Source organism: Drosophila busckii, chromosome 2L, assembly GCF_011750605.1.
Source record: "Drosophila busckii strain San Diego stock center, stock number 13000-0081.31 chromosome 2L, ASM1175060v1, whole genome shotgun sequence".
Lineage (NCBI taxonomy): Eukaryota > Metazoa > Arthropoda > Insecta > Diptera > Drosophilidae > Drosophila > Drosophila busckii.
Window position 1 is genome coordinate 13,085,162 of NC_046604.1, and position 17,680 is coordinate 13,102,841.

At 36.4% G+C, this 17,680-nt stretch overlaps 3 protein-coding genes across 4 annotated transcripts; 2 read left to right on the plus strand and 1 right to left on the minus strand.

Moving 5' to 3' along the window:
- Positions 1 to 2,642: 2,642 nt before the first annotated feature.
- Positions 2,643 to 5,463, plus strand: LOC108607867. 2 transcript variants are annotated; one of them, XM_017998956.1, is made up of 3 exons: positions 2,643 to 2,731; positions 3,843 to 4,013; positions 5,143 to 5,463. In XM_017998956.1, exons 2-3 carry the CDS (start codon positions 3,965 to 3,967, stop codon positions 5,346 to 5,348), a joined length of 255 nt encoding a protein of 84 aa, XP_017854445.1. In that variant the 5' UTR covers positions 2,643 to 2,731; positions 3,843 to 3,964; the 3' UTR covers positions 5,349 to 5,463. The 2 variants fall into 2 exon arrangements, with proteins under 2 accessions (XP_017854445.1, XP_017854444.1); XM_017998955.1 differs by lacking the exon at positions 2,643 to 2,731 and adding an exon at positions 3,154 to 3,277.
- Positions 5,464 to 6,305: 842 nt separating this feature from the next.
- On the minus strand, positions 6,306 to 7,184 carry LOC108603320. The gene is made up of 2 exons (XM_017992040.2): positions 7,051 to 7,184; positions 6,306 to 6,984 (listed from the first exon to the last, which is right to left on the minus strand). Exons 1-2 carry the CDS (start codon positions 7,109 to 7,111, stop codon positions 6,590 to 6,592), a joined length of 456 nt encoding a protein of 151 aa, XP_017847529.1. The 5' UTR covers positions 7,112 to 7,184; the 3' UTR covers positions 6,306 to 6,589.
- A 419-nt stretch (positions 7,185 to 7,603) lies between these two features.
- On the plus strand, positions 7,604 to 16,826 carry LOC108595444 (ring canal kelch protein). Its single transcript, XM_033293507.1, is given in 12 exon segments — positions 7,604 to 8,206; positions 8,912 to 9,313; positions 10,549 to 10,984; positions 10,986 to 11,117; positions 11,119 to 11,145; positions 11,147 to 11,197; positions 11,199 to 11,249; positions 11,251 to 11,810; positions 13,183 to 13,733; positions 13,827 to 14,782; positions 14,785 to 14,865; positions 15,620 to 16,826. Coding segments are annotated over 12 exon segments (4,383 nt in total). The 5' UTR covers positions 7,604 to 7,733; the 3' UTR covers positions 16,283 to 16,826.
- The last annotated feature ends 854 nt before the right edge of the window (positions 16,827 to 17,680 follow it).

A 17,680-nucleotide genomic window follows, 5' to 3' on the forward strand; every position in this document is an offset into this window, starting at 1 on the left:
CAAGTTATTGAACAGATTATATGGGCGTTTTGTTTCTAAGGTTTCACACACACACACAGAGCGAGAGTGGTAAACAATTTGTTTATGCTTGCAACAACACTGCAGCACACACAGACGCAAACACACACACACACTAGTTTCCATAAGTTATGAGCTTGTCGTTAGTTTATTCCAACACGCCATTAAATGCAGGCAAAGTCACAACAACAAATTCGTTTGGCTTAAATTGAAAATGTGCTCAATTTCTGCTAGAGCAAGTTTTCCAAATGAAATGACAATGCTTCGAAGTAGAATAAGAAGAAGCAGCAGCAGCAGTCCAGTCCAAGAGTCCAGGCGACCTGAGACTTTTGCTTATTAAAATTGTCTGTGCAGTCTTTTCTATCAAAAAGCTTCACAAGTTGCACAATGCGCAGATTGAAAAAAAAAACTATAAATATCATATTGCAAAATGGCCAGCAGACCAGCACAGCTATCTCTCTCTTTCGCACACACACTTCAGGCAATGGTCACATGAGTCGGGGTAACTGCAGTTCACAACAATATGCGACTGATAATAATGTTGATAACAAAAAAAGCCAAACAAATTGCATAAATGCAAGAAAATCTGGCAAAGCAACGATGTTGCAAATATCCTGTATATCCTATATAGTCATAAAAAATATATAAACAAAAATAATAAATAAATGAAATTTAATTAAAAGGTTTAGTTATATAAATAATAAAAATATCTATAAGCACAAATAAAATTTAATTAACATAAGACAACGTTTAAGCACATGAATAATAAAAAAAATATATAAGTAAAAATAAATAAATAAATAAAATGTAATTAATATAAAAGATTTAATAATATAAACAATAAAAATATCTATAAACACAAAAGAAAATAAATCAAATTTAATTTACAAAAGAAAACGCTTAAGAATAAACATAATAGCAAATATATAACCAATAATAAATAAATAAAATCTAAGTAATAAGTAAATAAAAGGGTTAAAAGCATTAATTATCATTTTGTTATTTTAATCATAATATTAATAATTTATGAAATATGCCTTCTTAAAATTGTAAAAAAAAATAAACAAAAACTTCTGAATATAAATTACTTAAATTTAGTTAATATAAATAAAGGCTTTAAAATATCAATCACATATCATTAATGTTACATGTAGCTTAACTTAATAATTTTTTTATAAATAAATGAAATATTTTTTAAAGTTGTAGTTGCTCATTTTATTTTTCCAAAAGCCTTTCTAACATTTTACAACTTTTCTTTCATAATACTTTTTATAACTCAATCAAATTATTCAAAAACTAACTTTACTCTTTACTTTGCCACCTATATACCCCTTCAAATAACTAACATTATACAGTGGTGTACATATTATATTCTCAAACAACAAGAGTGTGCTCTTGTCAGTCTGAGCTATCATTCTCCATCTTTCATATTCAATGCCTTGGCCATATAATTGAATTCTAACCCAAGTATATCTCCAGGGTAATAAGCGGCAAATAACAGACGTACACTAGCCCCCAACTCTCTCTCACTCTCTAACAACCGCTTACACTCATTGCATTGCAACTGAAATATAATAGAAAAATTGTGTGTGCAAAAAAAATTCAATCAGCTATTTTTCTGCTTGCAGTTTGGTCAACAGCAGTGCAAAGCGGCTTAAGATTTTTTTTTTATTTGTATTTGGTTGCAACAAATTTGTGTGTGTGTTAATATAACGACGTGCAAAATCTGCGAACACAAATCATAATAATTATTAGCATTGTCATATATGGTTGCACATATATTTAATTGATGACCTGCTGCGGCCGGAAATTGAAATTTATGGCAAAAGTCTAATACGAACAGACTGCAACACGCATACGCACTGTTGAACAAGCGCGTAACTTTTTGACTTTTGCTAAATACTATGTAAATTACGAATACAAAGAGCACAATGGACTTGCATTTATATTTCTCCAATTTTATTTTGATTTTAGCTTATAATCTTATTCAAATTAATAAGCTAAAAAATATGCGAAAATTATAAAATAAATAATGCTTTTTAAATTTTTTTAAACTTAAATTTAATTATTTTTGCAAATTTTAACTCATTGACAAACAGAAAAAATATACAAATTTTTTTCTAATATTTTTTATATTATTTTATTTCATTATTATTACTTAACCCTTTTTTTATTTTATTCACACGGTATTTTCAGCGACAATTTGGCGTTATGTTAATTACGCACAACATTGTCAACAATTCTTTACTATTATTGTTGACAAAACCAATTTCCCAGCTCCATGCTGTGCGCACACATTTCGATTATGACAAATAAATTTGCAAACGTTGATTTTTTGATTAAATTCTGTTTATTTGCCAAAACTGATTTAACAGTTTGTTAAACCTCAAATGCAAATTGAAGCAGACAGCGCTAAAAAGAGAGGGAAAGAGACAGGTAGAGAGCTACCTTGACATCACAGCAGGCAACTCAATTAAAATTTATTAGCAGCATGATAATAAGCGTAGTTCATTTATTTATTTAAAGATTACTGCGCATTTGAAACAAGATGCAAAAAGCTGTAGGCGTAAAAAATATATATATAACACTTATGCATTAAAGCTTTTGACCTTTTGACTGTATAAAACCCTTGCGTATTCTTTAAGACAACAGACAAGCAAAAAGATTTCATCGAGTCAATAGCTTAAATAACAACCAGGGCAATCAGTAAAAGGTAATAAATAAATATATATGCAAACAGTTTAATGAACTGTAATAAATATTTTTTAATAAGCGCAGACAGAATCGAGTTAAGCTGCTTACTAATTATAATAAAATTTGAAATCAAATAAATAGAACTGCAAACAAACTTAAACAATAATAAATGTGTCAAGCAGCAATTAAAATGTCAATTCAAATCAATTTGTGGCAAGTCAAAAATTTCAAAGCTCAAAGAGTTCACAAACGTAAGCGAATCAAGCGATCAAAACAAAATAGTTTTTAACTAGCGCTGAGAACTCGTTTTGAGTTTCACTCAAAAGCGCAATTTATTTAAACAATTGAAAAAGCTTGACGACGCTCAAATAAGAAAAAATAAACAAGTTGAGCAGCAACGCGACGTTGAAAACGAAAACAAACTAATTTCGTTTTCAGTTGTTCAGCGGCAGCGTAACGAACAAAACGTTTTTGTGTCTATACAAAATTACAATAAAAAATTGTATAAAAATGTTGAAACAAATGTTTGCATTTGTGCTTATTGCCATGTGTTTAATGCACAGTGGTGAGTAATTAAGTATTTATAGAAAATAAATATGCAATCTGCGCAAATTAACGTACAAAAAATTATAGTGTAAATAGTTTTGTGTGTTAAATTTAAGTGGGTTAAAAGCTCAAATAGAAAAAACCAGTTTTTGTAACTAGTTTGTATGCAAAGGGCGTTCAAAAGTTGAAAACTTTGAAAATATAAAGAAATTTATTTGCGTAATAGAAAACGTTTGAAATAAAAATTTTGTTTGCTATAAAAAACTATTTTCATAGCTTAAAACAATATTAAAAGTTTTTATAAAAATAATTTAAAATTCCACAAATTTTGTATTGAATTTTAATAATGTGATGTCATCTTTAAACTATAAACAAATAAAAAAAATAACAGCAACGAATAAATCAATGATAAAAAATAACAAGTTAAAGCACGTATTTCTACGTGTACAATAAAAAATGTATAAAAAATAAAAGACGCATATTGTGAATAATTATTTGCTTGTTATTATTAAATTTTTACAGGTGGGCGTTACATAATAAATTAGCACACACTAATAAAGTAGCTTGACTTTTTATATTTTTAGCTACTGCCATCAAATGTTATCAATGCAAATCCCTAACCGATCCCAACTGTGCCAAGGATAAAATTGATGCCACCTCAAATATTCGTCAAGTGGACTGCGATTTGGTGTCCAAGCCAAATTTCATGGAGCAGCTGCAGGCCGTAACCAAATGCAACAAAGTTGTCACTAGCGGTAAGTCGAACTCAATTTGCATTTAGTTAACGTTTAACACCTTGAGCAACAATTTATGAAGTGATGTCATTGCGTAAATGAAACCGAAAATATAACAAAACAGTCGCCAAACTGAAGGTGAATGTCAATTAGCATAGCCTAAGCATTCAAGTTGAGCAAGCAATAAAAATCAAGAATATTTCCTACACTATTCTTGAGTTTTTGTTATTGTTTACTTACGAGATTTTTGTAAAGCTAAGCGTAGGCTTAAAATAGCAAAGAATGAGTGAATTTAAATGAATAAAAAGTCTCGGAGATTTTTAATAACATCACGAGTTACAAGAGAGAAGAGAACTTAGAGAGACGTTTATCCGTTGTTCTTAGAAATATTTGCTTATGACTCATTGGCGTTTGTTGATTGGATAATGATAAGCCTTAGAGCATGAGAAATATATATATAAATAATTCTATACAGAAATTTATATTCAAAATAAAATTGACACATTTAATTGCGTAATAATGATAAATATAATATCAACAATTTCAACACAGCAATTTAAATTCCATACAAAATTGTCAAAGTATAAGTGACTTTCATATTATAAGTTTTTTCTTATTTATACTATGGGGAATAGAGAAGCCCAAACTTCATTATTATATTCTAAGTAAAGTAGAATTTTTATTACGAAAGCATTAAAAGATTATTGAATGAAATCATAAGAGCTCAGACAGTTGCTCAGCTTACTGAAGCGGCAACTGCCTTATAAAATAAAATTTAAATATGTAAATAGCATATTCAAAATAATTATGTTTAGAATTATTACATTTATATTTTGACAGCAAGCACTTAATTAGCGGTAGTTTACTGTATTTAATCAACTGTAAGTCACAGTATTTAAGCCGATTAAATAGCATAACTTTAATAATTATTATTAGAATTATTACAATTTTTATTTGATATCAAACACTTTACGCATTAGCATGAGTTCACTATAAGTAGTCAACTCGTTACTCTCTTAGTTGTGAGCAAGGCCGCCATATTTGAAAAAATTTGGTGCAGCGAAAAAAGCAGCAAAAGCAAAATGTAAAGAAGAAGAAGCAGCAATAAATAGAAGCTAATTCAATTGCTTTATTTTTCATTTAATTATAGATCGCGCTGGAATTATTGTATCACGCGATTGTCACTTCGAAGTTGTTGGACAAAAGGACAACGAATGCACCGTTACGCACAGTCGCCAAGTGGAGAGCTGCTTCACCTGCAAGGGCGACCTTTGCAACGCTTCGGGCGCTGCTCGCTTTGTGACGCTAACTGCGACAGCGCTGCTTGCGTTCTGCGCCGTGCACTTAGCGTTGTAAGCAGCAGCGCAGCGCAGCTTTATAATAAATAATATACGAATTGCCCTTGTACAAATTTCTACTAAACAAATATGTAATGAATGTATTTAATAAATATATAACACAACTTACCACATATATCTGTTAACATATTGCAAATCGAATAGTACATCATTTTTCCATTGCTCATCCCAATATTCTTTGCAGGCACTCAAGTCCATGTTCGGTCGGTTTATTATTAATTGCACTCAAACAAAAAATTAACAAAAAACAACAACTCACTGCACAAAACTTTAATTTTCACGCAAACGTTTGGATATAAAAAAATATGGCAGCGCCAAGTAACGGGACTTGACAGCGGCAAAAGTTAGACAAACGAAAATTCGCACACAGCTACTAAATTTATGAATTATTTACAAACAATATATTAAATAACGCGTTTTGCACTATGTTTTACAACTTGCAGCTAATTTGCAAACGATTAAAACACTTTAAAATTCTAAAATCTAAGCCGCGACACGCACTACATGAAGACACAGACGAAAAAGGAAGAGGGAGAGAGCAAGAGGTGCAGTATTAAGTTGGCTACGCACAGTTTGATGTAATCGATTTTGGAATGTTAAGCAATTAATTGTTTTACAACAAATAAAAAGCAATTTTACTGTCACTAATAGTTGGAATTTAAATTTTGGCGCTGTTTGTATTTATTTAAACTTTGATTGTACATTCGCGCTGCACTGTTAATTAACATGCTCAGTTCAGTGCTGTTAAAGCGTTTATGTTAAAGCGCTCACACACGTCAGAAGCTGCATAACATACAAAACCAAGCATGATTCCATAAGAAAATTAAAAACATGATTTTAATTCGGCTACAATATAATTTAAATTAAATAAGTATCATCGTATAAAGTAAAATTTATTTGGATCTTTTAAATTGGTTTATATTCTGTTACAAAAAGTTGCTTAACTATTTTGCATTACAATAAAAATTTGTAAATATATTATTCGCAGCTTAAACATAAATATTGTTAGAAAATGCACATGAATTAAACATTGAGCTTACAATAGTAACGGAATGTATGTGCTATAGACAAAGAACAGATATAGATATATCAAAGTCAGGACGGAGATATGTTCCAAGTGTTAAGTTTGTATTCGAGTTGGTTTAAAGGCACTTTAAAGATTATTAAATACGGTAGTTATTGCTCATAAGCGCTAACTACGGTGAACTTTTGCTATGGCTGCAAATTGGTTACCCACGGTTATTGTCGCAGAAAAAGCGCTACGAGTCCCACTGTAACAGTGCCCAGGAGAACTCGGAGGTAGCTGCTTTCTAACAATCCTGCTCCATTGCAGCCATCCTTGCTATTGCAGGTGCAGTACTCCATGAAGATATTATAGCTGCCCGTGCGCATCAGACAGAAACGTTCATCACCCTCGATGCCAGGCTCACCCATGTAGGCACAGCTGCGGAAATAACGCCACTCCCCATGCACCTTCTGTCTGATCTTGCGGCACATTGTGGGACGTACGCCTTTCAGATGCTCCAGCTCCGGTGCTTGGTGACAATCCGTTATGGCCAAGGTGCTATTATCAAAAGGATCGCCACACTTGGGATCGTTGTCCGAGCGGCAGTCCCAGCATTTTATGGCATAAACTATAGGCCAAGCCAAACCAAAAAATTTTAACATTTATAAATTCCTGTTGAATTGGCTAAACTTACCTGTTTGCAGCACACAGCAAAGCGCCAATGCGCTTAGCATGCATTTCTCAATTGTGCGCATTGTAATAAACAATTTTAATTAAACAAAACTAAAGTTTTAAGCAGCAATAATTAATGAAAACAAAACACGAGCACCGCCCTAAAATAACATGTAAAGCGCTGTTAAGCTGCTGTTAAGTTAATCGTTACTCGATAAGCATGACAATCGAGCAGAGCAGTCGCGCCAACTAAAGCCGACTTGAAGACGTACGAATTCAGTCGCTCATATATTATGCTCTAATTTAATTTTTAATTGCTCAAGTTATTTTTATTTAGCGCATTCATAAGCGCATTTGAGCACATTTGAGCAGAATACAGCTTGTTTGAAATAGCTGCCGCCACACTTAATGCTCTTCAAACTGTAAGTGTGGCGGCACGCAGCTAAACAGGCCGTACAGTTTATGAGCATTATGAGCTAAAAAGTGTTGTTTTGGTAGCCATGCAGTATTTTTCGTAAACGTAGCTGGTATTTTTTTGCTAGCATAAGCAAAAAGTATATTTGGCCACACTGTTACATTTTTTAACAATAACGTTTGCGATGAATTTTGTATAGTTGTTTTGTTGTTATTGCGGTGTTCGAAACGCCAAAGAAAAAACGGATTGTGATTATTTTTCTCGCTCTCGCGCCCAACAAGTGTACGTGAATGATAGCACTGACTGCATTATTAACCAAATACACAATCGGTATTATGAGCAATTTAAGCAATGGAAATTTGCAGCAACAACAACAACCACAACAGGGACAGCAACAACAACAACAGCAGCAGCAGCAACAGAATGCTGAAGCGGGTGCGGCTGCGGCGGCTGTGGGAGGAGGAGCAATGATATTAGAGCCAGCTGCAATGCCAGCGCCAGGCCTGGGCGTAGCAGTGGGCGTGGCACAACGCCAGCGTCTGGTGCTGCAACAGCCACATCAACAACAACAGAACTCTGCTGCCGAGGGCAGCGGCCTGGAACGAGGCAGCTGTCTACTGCGCTATGCCAGTCAAAATAGTCTGGACGAGAGCTCACAAAAGCATATACAGCGGCCAAATGGCAAGGAGCGCGGCACAGTGGGGCAATATAACAATGAGCAGCACACTGTGCGATCCTTCGATGCTATGAACGAAATGCGCAGGTAACGAAATGTGTGTGTGTGTGAAAAATTAGTGAACATATGACTTTTGTTTATTTTCAAACTTGGCAAAATCTATGACAACAATTTTAATTTGCTTGCCTAAACGCTTAAACTCATTTATTCTATTTGCGCATTGTCTACAGTTTGCAGTTGGCAACATAAGTATGCGCACAATCAATTTAAAAGTCAACTTTGTTGACCTCATTAAAACAATCTCAGTCTTTTAATAAATTTACGCTGTCATAAAACTTACGCTAAGTACTGTATTTAGAAATATATTTTTCATTGTTTAAATTTGTGTGCATTGCCAATTTTGTTATTCATATTTCGTGACTTTTTAAATTTTGCCCTTGAACTTGCAGCTTGCTCTGCATATTTTTGTTAGTTTCATCGTTTTCTTAAGTTTACTTCCCACTTCCGCACAGTTGACAAAACTACGCTAATAAAACTTAAAATTTATGGAATTTTTTTTGATGGCAAACACGTTTTGTTTACGTTCGTTGCTGGCCCTAAGCGTAGGAAAAATAAACAATTTGAAACGCACAGTGGTGTGAAATAGTTTATTAAGCTTAATAATGAATAAATTCCAGTTTTTAGCCACTGTGCAAACACGTTTAGGCCCGTTAAGCTTTTATGCCTATATAGAAAGTGTTATTCACCTGCTTTTTGACCTTACTCAATATTTAATCAAACTTTTCCACTCAGACAAAAACAACTCTGTGATGTCATTTTGGTTGCCGATGATGTGGAGATCCATGCACATCGCATGGTCTTGGCCAGCTGCAGTCCCTACTTCTATGCCATGTTCACCAGCTTCGAGGAGTCCCGCAAAGCTCGCATAACACTACAAAGCGTCGATGCGCGCGCCCTGGAGCTGCTCATCGATTATGTCTACACTTCGACTGTGGAAGTGAATGAGGATAATGTTCAAGTGCTGCTAACTGCTGCCAATTTGCTGCAATTGACCGATGTGCGAGATGCCTGCTGTGATTTTCTACAAACCCAATTGGATGCCAGCAATTGTCTTGGCATACGTGAATTTGCCGATCTCCATGGCTGTGTGGAGCTGCTCAATTATGCAGAGACCTACATCGAACAGCATTTCAAGTGAGTGGAAACAGTGGAGAGCAGACGGTTAAGAAGTGAAGAGATAGAGAAAGAGAGAGAGAGAGGGAGTTGCATAGCTTATAGTTTATTAATTAGCTAAATTATAAAAGGAAAAGTTCAGTTCAATTGTATTCTCAATAGCTTATTGCTTATAATTTGTATCAAGATTTAATCGCATTATAAAATGAAGAGGTCAGTTTAACTGAAAACTAGCAAAATGTATTCTTCATAGATATTTGTATCAAGATTTAATTATTATAAAACAAAAAGCTTAGTTAATCTAAAGACTTAATAATTTAATGCTAAATATTTGCTTAAAAGAAAACTTAGTATCAAATATTGTAATCCATAGAGCTGAATCATTCTATATATAGCTAAGAGTCTTTAAAAAGTAGCAAAATTATAATGAAAAACAGTTGCACCCTAAGACGTTTCAACTCCAAAACATAATCTTAAATAACTTAATGTCAAATTATTTAAATCTAATATATATAACTTAATCTGTATATAACTTAACGCGCATTAGATTTTTATATTATTTTTTGTAATTTGCAGAAAAGCAACTGAAGAAGTCATAGAAAGTTAAATTAGAGTCGTAGTTATGAAATTAATAGTCTAGAATGCAGGCTTAAATAGAAATAAATTGTTAAATGAAAAGTTCAGTTAAGCTGTAAACTTTAAGAAAATATTTTTATTCATATCTTAATGCTAAAAAGAAAACTTAGTTTAAAATATTTAAGCACAGACACTGTTCATATTATAGAATTTTTAATTTTGAATAGCAATAAGAGTAAAATTATAATGCAAAAGTACAGTTAGGCTGCAGAGTAAAACAAAATGACTCATAACTTAATGCTGACTATATGCTTAAAAGATAACTTAAATTCAATTTCATTTCAATGATATTTCATACTAGTAAATAATAGTTGAATAATTACTATGGAAAATTTCAGTTAACCTGAATGCAACAAAATGTATATGGTTGAATATTTGTTTTAAATATTTAAGCTTAAGCACTCTTCATATTTCTATTTATATATTTGTTGTTTTCAATTTAAATCTTAACTGTCCCTGGCATTGATTAATTTAAGCCAATGCAAATATTTTCAAGATCATTGCTCTGCCTCTCTCTCTCCCTCGAACCTGTTTCTCTATATAATATTTATGCATAACGCTAATTGCTGTGCGCATTATTTTTGGCACAATTTATGAAACTTTTGTCTCTCTCTTTGCAGCGAGGTGATACAATTTGATGAGTTTCTGAATCTGACACACGAGCAGGTGATAAATTTAATAGCCAACGATCGCATCTCGGTGCCAAATGAGGAGCGTGTATATGAGTGCGTCATTGCCTGGGTGCGCTACGATGTGCCAATGCGGGAGCAGCATACGGCAATGCTAATGGAGCATGTGCGTCTGCCGTTTCTATCAAAGGAGTTCCTCACACAGCGCGTGGACAAGGAGCTGCTGCTGGAGGGAAATATTGTATGCAAGAATTTGATTATCGAGGCGCTCACTTATCATCTGCTGCCAACGGAAACGAAATCCGCGCGCACTGTGCCGCGCAAGCCTGTGGGCATGCCCAAGATACTGCTTGTCATTGGCGGCCAGGCGCCCAAGGCTATACGCTCGGTGGAGTGGTATGATCTGCGCGAGGAGAAATGGTATCAAGGCAGCTGAGATGCCCAATCGACGTTGCCGCAGCGGACTATCCGTGCTTGGGGACAAAGTCTATGCCGTTGGTGGCTTCAATGGTTCGCTACGTGTGCGCACCGTCGATGTTTATGATCCCAGCACAGATCAAGTGGGCCAATTGCAATAATATGGAAGCCCAGACGCTCCACTTTGGGCGTTGCTGTGCTCAATGGCTGCATCTACGCTGTTCGGTGGCTTTGATGGCACCACTGGATTGTCCAGCGCTGAAATGTATGAGCCTAAAGACCAAAATCTGGCGCTTTATTGCCTCCATGTCCACACGCCGCAGCTCTGTAGGCGTTGGCGTCATCAATGGTCTGCTCTATGCTGTTGGTGGCTACGATGGCTTCTCCAGGCAATGCCTCTCCAGCGTCGAGCGCTACACTCCGGATACAGACACCTGGGCAGCTGTTGCTGAAATGTCCTCGCGTCGCAGCGGCGCTGGCGTTGGCGTGCTCCACAACATTCTCTATGCTGTGGGTGGCCATGATGGGCCCATGGTGCGCAAATCTGTCGAGGCTTATGACTGTGAAACCAACACCTGGCGCTCCGTAGCCGACATGTCCTATTGTCGCCGCAATGCTGGCGTTGTGGCCCATGATGGATTGCTCTATGTCGTCGGCGGCGATGATGGCACCTCCAACTTGGCTTCAGTGGAGGTTTATTGCCCGGACTCGGACAGCTGGCGCATTCTGCCCGCTCTGATGACCATTGGACGCAGTTACGCGGGCGTGACTGCGCTAGGCTTGAGTTGCCTGGGAAGCCCAGCTCTTGGATTTCATGAATTGCTGGCTGGAATTGGGTTTGAGTATGCTTCTAGCTCTTGTCAACTGGCTCGAGCAGTTTGACCTTGAGTTTTTCTATTGCGTTTGAAGCTTTTATTGACTCACTTCCTTTGGCGGAGCCGGAACGTTTATGTGTATGCCGCGTGTGTGTGGTGCTGTGTGTGTGATTTATGTGTTAAGAGTGAAACATTAAAATTAGCTCTAATTATGACTATCGCAAGAGTTTTGCGGCCAATTAAATGCATTTCTGCTTTTGGCCAAGAACATAAATCTTTGTGCAATTTCAATAATTTTGCGCCAAGAGCGCAGCATACAAGCAGCACTAAAGAAAAAGAGAGCGACTGCGAGAGAGATGAGAAAAAGTATACAAAATTCAACTACTAGACAATACACTGGGCTTGCGAGACTACAGTCTACATTACAATATTTTATGATTAGTCTTGGATTTTTGAGAGGCTTATTTTTTGGAGTTTTGCATAACCTTTATCGTCGGTCCGGCTTAGAAGAGCTTCCTGTGAGCTGTGTCGGGCTTGGTGGGGTTTGCTGTCTCTGCCTTCTGGCTGACATCATTCATCCGCATTCATGTCATTTGCACAGGCGGGAGTCGGCACGAGTCGTCCATATCGGATAACACTTTAAGGAAACAGTCCATGGGCCAAGCGTTACCATAATTGAATTTAATAACCCATTCATTTAGTGATTTCGACTTATTAAATATAACTGGACTTTTGGTTTTTTAAATTTTTCTGGGTTCTAAGGGGTATAATCATAATTGGATTTTATTTTAAACTATACTACATAAGATGCACACAATTGGGTATCTAATCTTTAACTTAACATTTTAATATTTGCATTCCTTGGTTTTTAAATTATCTCACACTTTGATTTTAATTTAATTTTGATTGAAATTACTTTTAAAAAATATTTACAAAATTACAAAAATGCTTTAAAGAAATATTACATTTTAATGTAATTAATTAAATATTTTTTTTTACATTTTTGATGATTTTTTTTTAAATATTTCACTTATTTTATTCTAATTTAATGTTAGATGACTTTCGTTTATATAAATATTATTATTTTTTTAAACTTTAAATTATTTCCCATTTTTTATTTACATTTTTTTTTAGTTTTTTGCATTTCTACATTTTTATATTCAATTTTTATTGCTTACTAATTTAAAAGTTAATTAATTCATTTCATGATTTTAAATCTATGCACACATTTTATTTTGATTTAATCTTATTTTTAATTAAAAATGTCCACTAAAATTTGTTCTTTAATTTTCAATTATTGCACACTTTTTTTTTGAATATATTTTGTATTTTTTTTTATAAATTTTATGCCTAATATTGTATTGAAAATTTAATTAATTTATTTAATTTACAGACAAGCGGCTTCGCTGGCCATAGCGCTGCTGGATGATGAAAATAGTCAGGCGGAGGGCAGCATGGAGGGCGCTGTTGGTGGTGCAATTTATGGCAACATTGTAGCAGCACCACAGCAACCACAAGCAGCAGCAGCAGCAGCTCAAGCTGCACCACAGCAGCAGCAACAACAGCAGCCAGCTAATCATCCGCACTATGAGAACATCTATGCACCAATTGGTCAGCCCAGCAACAACAATAACAATAACCAAGTTGCTGTCGCCAATGCCAATGCCCCTGCAAATGTTGAGGAAGCTCAACTACAGCCACAACAACAACAAGCAGCAGCAGCAGCAGCAGCAGCTGTAAATGTTGAAGCCAACAGCAATAATAATAATTCAACAGCACAACAGCAACAACAACAACAACAACAGCCACGCATTTTGCCCATGAACAATTATCGCAATGATTTATATGATCGCTCAGCTGCTAGCTCAACAGCTTACGATGTGCCCAGAGCTGTGCGTAGCGGTTTAGGCTATAGACGTAATTTTCGCATAGATATGCAAAATGGTAAGCGAGCAAATAAAAGCGCAGTAAGCTAATTAAAAACTTAAAGTATACAATGATTTTTCGAGTTTAAACTAATCTATTTTATGCTTGCAGCTAATCGCTATGGCAGCGGCCTGCGCTGCGCGCCGCTTTACTCCAACAATCGCAGCAATTGCCAGCGCCAGCGCAGCTTTGATGATACCGAATCCACTGATGGCTACAATTTGCCTTACGCAGCCGCCGGCACAATGCGCTATGAGAATATCTATGAGCAAATACGCGATGAGCCGCTTTATCGCTCAGCAGCAGCAGCAGCAGCAGCAACAACAGCAGCGCGTGTGCCGCTCTACACTAGACTCGATGTACTAGGTCATGGCATTGGACGCATTGAGCGTCACTTGAGCAGCAGCTGCGGCAATATAGATCATTATAATCTGGGCGGACACTATGCAGTGCTAGGACATTCACACTTTGGCACTGTTGGACACATACGACTTAATGCCAATGGCGCGAGCAGCAGCAGCGCAGCCAGCAGCGCCAGCAGCTGCACTGTGCCCAATTGTCAGGGCTATGTAGCAGCTGCTGCAGCGCCAGCGCCCACCACAACAACAAGCATTGATTATGGCCAAGTTAAAGTGCCTGTTAAAAATAGCGCCAGCAGCTTCTTTAGCTGTTTGCATGGCGAAAACTCACAGAGCATGACGAACATATATAAAACAACAGCAGCTGCTGTTGCTGCTGCGCAGCAATGTTCGCCACTAACACCCAATGTATCCATGGAGCGTGCCGCACGCGCTGCTTCAGCTGGCGCCGCAACTGCGTCCATTGCAGTAGTAGAAGAAGCGCCAGCTGAAGCTGCTGCTGCCAGCTCGAGCTACAATCGCGGCACAGGCGCCATACCCAAAATCAAAAGCGTTAACAAATCCAGTGATAAGTCGAGCAGCTCAACAGCAGCGGTTGCTGCACCAGCTGCTGCTGCTGAGAAAGCCGCTGTGCTGCCCAAGAAAAAGTCGTGCAATGCTCAACGCACCAGCAGCTCCGCTGATAGCAGCAACAATGGCAGCGTTCAATCGCATTATCCAAGTCCAGTCTGCAGTGGCTGCTGGTAAACAAATGGCTACCGCTTTGGATAGGCCAAGGACCGGAATGCAAGGTGCGTTCAATTATTCAATTCAAAATTGTTAAACACAAATTGTTATACACTTTATTTAAAAAAAAAAAATGTTAAAAGCGTAGCATGAAATGGTGCCAAATGTTTGTAACAGGCGTGGATAGAGTCTATTAAAGCTATATTATGTTACTGATTAGCAATAGAAATTGAGTTCATTATAGTCATTTGCGTCTGTATGAGCAACAGTATCTCAGTAACTAGTAAGCGCTAGTGCAACTAAATTTGCTATGTAGCTTCTCCTATGTCCGAAGTATATTTTTTACCGATTAGCAAGTCAAACTAAGTCGTTATATCTATGTTCAGCTGTTCGTCCGTCTGTATGAGCAACAGTATCTCAGTAACTGATACCGCTAGTGGGAACTAAATTTGCATATTAGCTTTCAATATGTAATTCGAAGATAACCAATCTTTTTATAGAGTTGATAATCATTTTTTCTCTCTTCCACCCTAAAGCGCCACAAATCAAAATAAAAAAACTGCATATGTCGCACAAAAAAATAACAAAAAATCTGTAATTAATATTTTGCTTCATAGCATACGGCTTGCATAAGCACAACAATCAATTTTAATCTTCTATTAAAGAACTTATAAATAATTTGAGCAACATTTATTACGACAATTTTAATTTCTCATGATAGGAAGGCTACGAATTAGTTAAACTGTCATAGATATTTTTGTATTTAAGGTTCAGCAGGGCGCTACTTAAAAGCTATTAAATTTCTCATTTTGCTTGCAGGTTATTGACTTTAACTTTATGTTCTCACGCGATTGTGTTAGCTGCGATACCGCAGCAGTTGCTTCACAAATGTCCAATCCTTATGGCACACCGCGTCTAGGACTGGGCACTCTGCCGCAGGATATGCTGCGTTTTCAAGGCGCCAGCAGCAATTTAACACCCAGACCGCTGCATAGCAATTTGAGTCGCTTGCGCTGCGGCGCGGATAAGCGAGCGAGCAGCAGCTATCGCCAGGAGGATCCTTCGTATGAGAATGTGCATGTGCAGTGGCAAAATGGCTTTGAGTTTGGACGCTCGCGTGAATATGATAACAGTTATAATCAGCAGCGGCCGCTGCTGCAACGCGCACGCTCCGAGAGTCCAACATTTAGCAATCAGCAGCGACGCATGCAACGCGCAGCAGCGCAGGCGCATAAGCGTGCAGATCCTTTCAAGAATTATGAGCTAAATGCGCAAAATAATACTTTTAAGCCTAAGGCGGCAGCAGCTCCAGCTCCAGCAGCTGTGGAGTCAGTTGAGGAGCTGGAAGGCGCTGTGGGTGGAGCTGAATCTGTTGCCTCGCTGGAGCTGGAGTTGGACAATATTAATTTGAGTGATAACGAGACTGAAACAACGAATACAACAACAACAACTGGCAACAACACTCAAGAGTCAAACGACTAAGCTGCATAATTTTCTTTTAAACTTTATAAACCCTAAAAAACTGTGCCAAGGGCTTTATATTTAATTTGAGTTCAAAAACTTTGTTTTGGTTTACAAATTCGATCTCATTTCAAAACACACAAAATTGTTTAATTAAATAACAAACAAACATTTAAGTATTAAGCGCAATCGAATAATGTTCATATGTAGAATTTGATAACAAATTTTCTAGGCCAAAACTATAACTACTTACATATACAAAAAACAAAACTATATAACAAAATACGCCATATCATGTCAACAACATTTTTTCTAGTACTTTAAGCAATATGCATTTGATATTTAATGTGTAAAGGTTTAGGCAAACACTGCCAACAGCAAATAATATTATTATGTTAATGTTTACTGGGCTTTAATGTTTAAGTTTTGTTTTTAAAAAGTGAAAAACTATTTGTAGGTCAATTAGTATAACAGGTATTATTTACATGCATGCTACTTACACATACACACACACATATACATATAAACCTTATATACAATATACAAAAATATAGAAAACTAAAATACTCCCAAATATTTAGCTAAGCATATACTTAAACGTATAATGTTTAACTAATTCATAATAAAATGCAATAAATGATATCACAATAAAATAATGTATAATATACTTGTATTTAAAAAGTGTAATAAATTGGGCATATAGCCATGACTTTTAAGACTAGTGTATCAGTATCAATATATCAATTAATCAGCTATTCAATTAACCCTTGGGTCGCTGTTGAACTTTTCAAATGAACATTGCTGAAGATCTTTGCATTGTACTATGGATCAATTGATTACTTTTGCTGTTATAAATTAAATACTACTTTACTTCTACTACTATTGCTTCCAACTACTTTTATGATAATGCATAAATTAAGTTTTTATTAAATTTAAATTTAAATAGTTGTAAATTATTAATTAAGTTATGCTTCAAATACAAGACAATGCACGTTGGCTTCAGTGCTGTGAAAATAACTGTGCTTAAGCCACGCGCTATCTCAGCAGCGACGCTCTCGCTTAGTCGCAGCAGCGCTGCCACCACTAGCTGATAAGCCGGTCGCTCTCGTTCTCTGAGCTGCTTGTGCTCTCAGCATCTGTTCTTTGCCTTCCGAAGAAGTGTAGGTGAAGCTTTCGCAACAGCTCGAAAAACACAAGCAGTGCTGCCGCTTACGCTCTCTGAGCTGCTTGCGCTCTTAGCTTCTGTTCGTGCACTCCGTTCTAACACGGATGCAGCGCTGCCGCTGTCGCTCACGCTCTCTGAGCTGCTTGCGCTCTTAACTTCTGTTCTTGCACTCAGATCAAAGAGCGGCGAGGCTGGCAGGTAAAAGAGTAAAGCGCGGCCACTTGCATTTTAGTTGTGCGCGGACTGTTGACAAT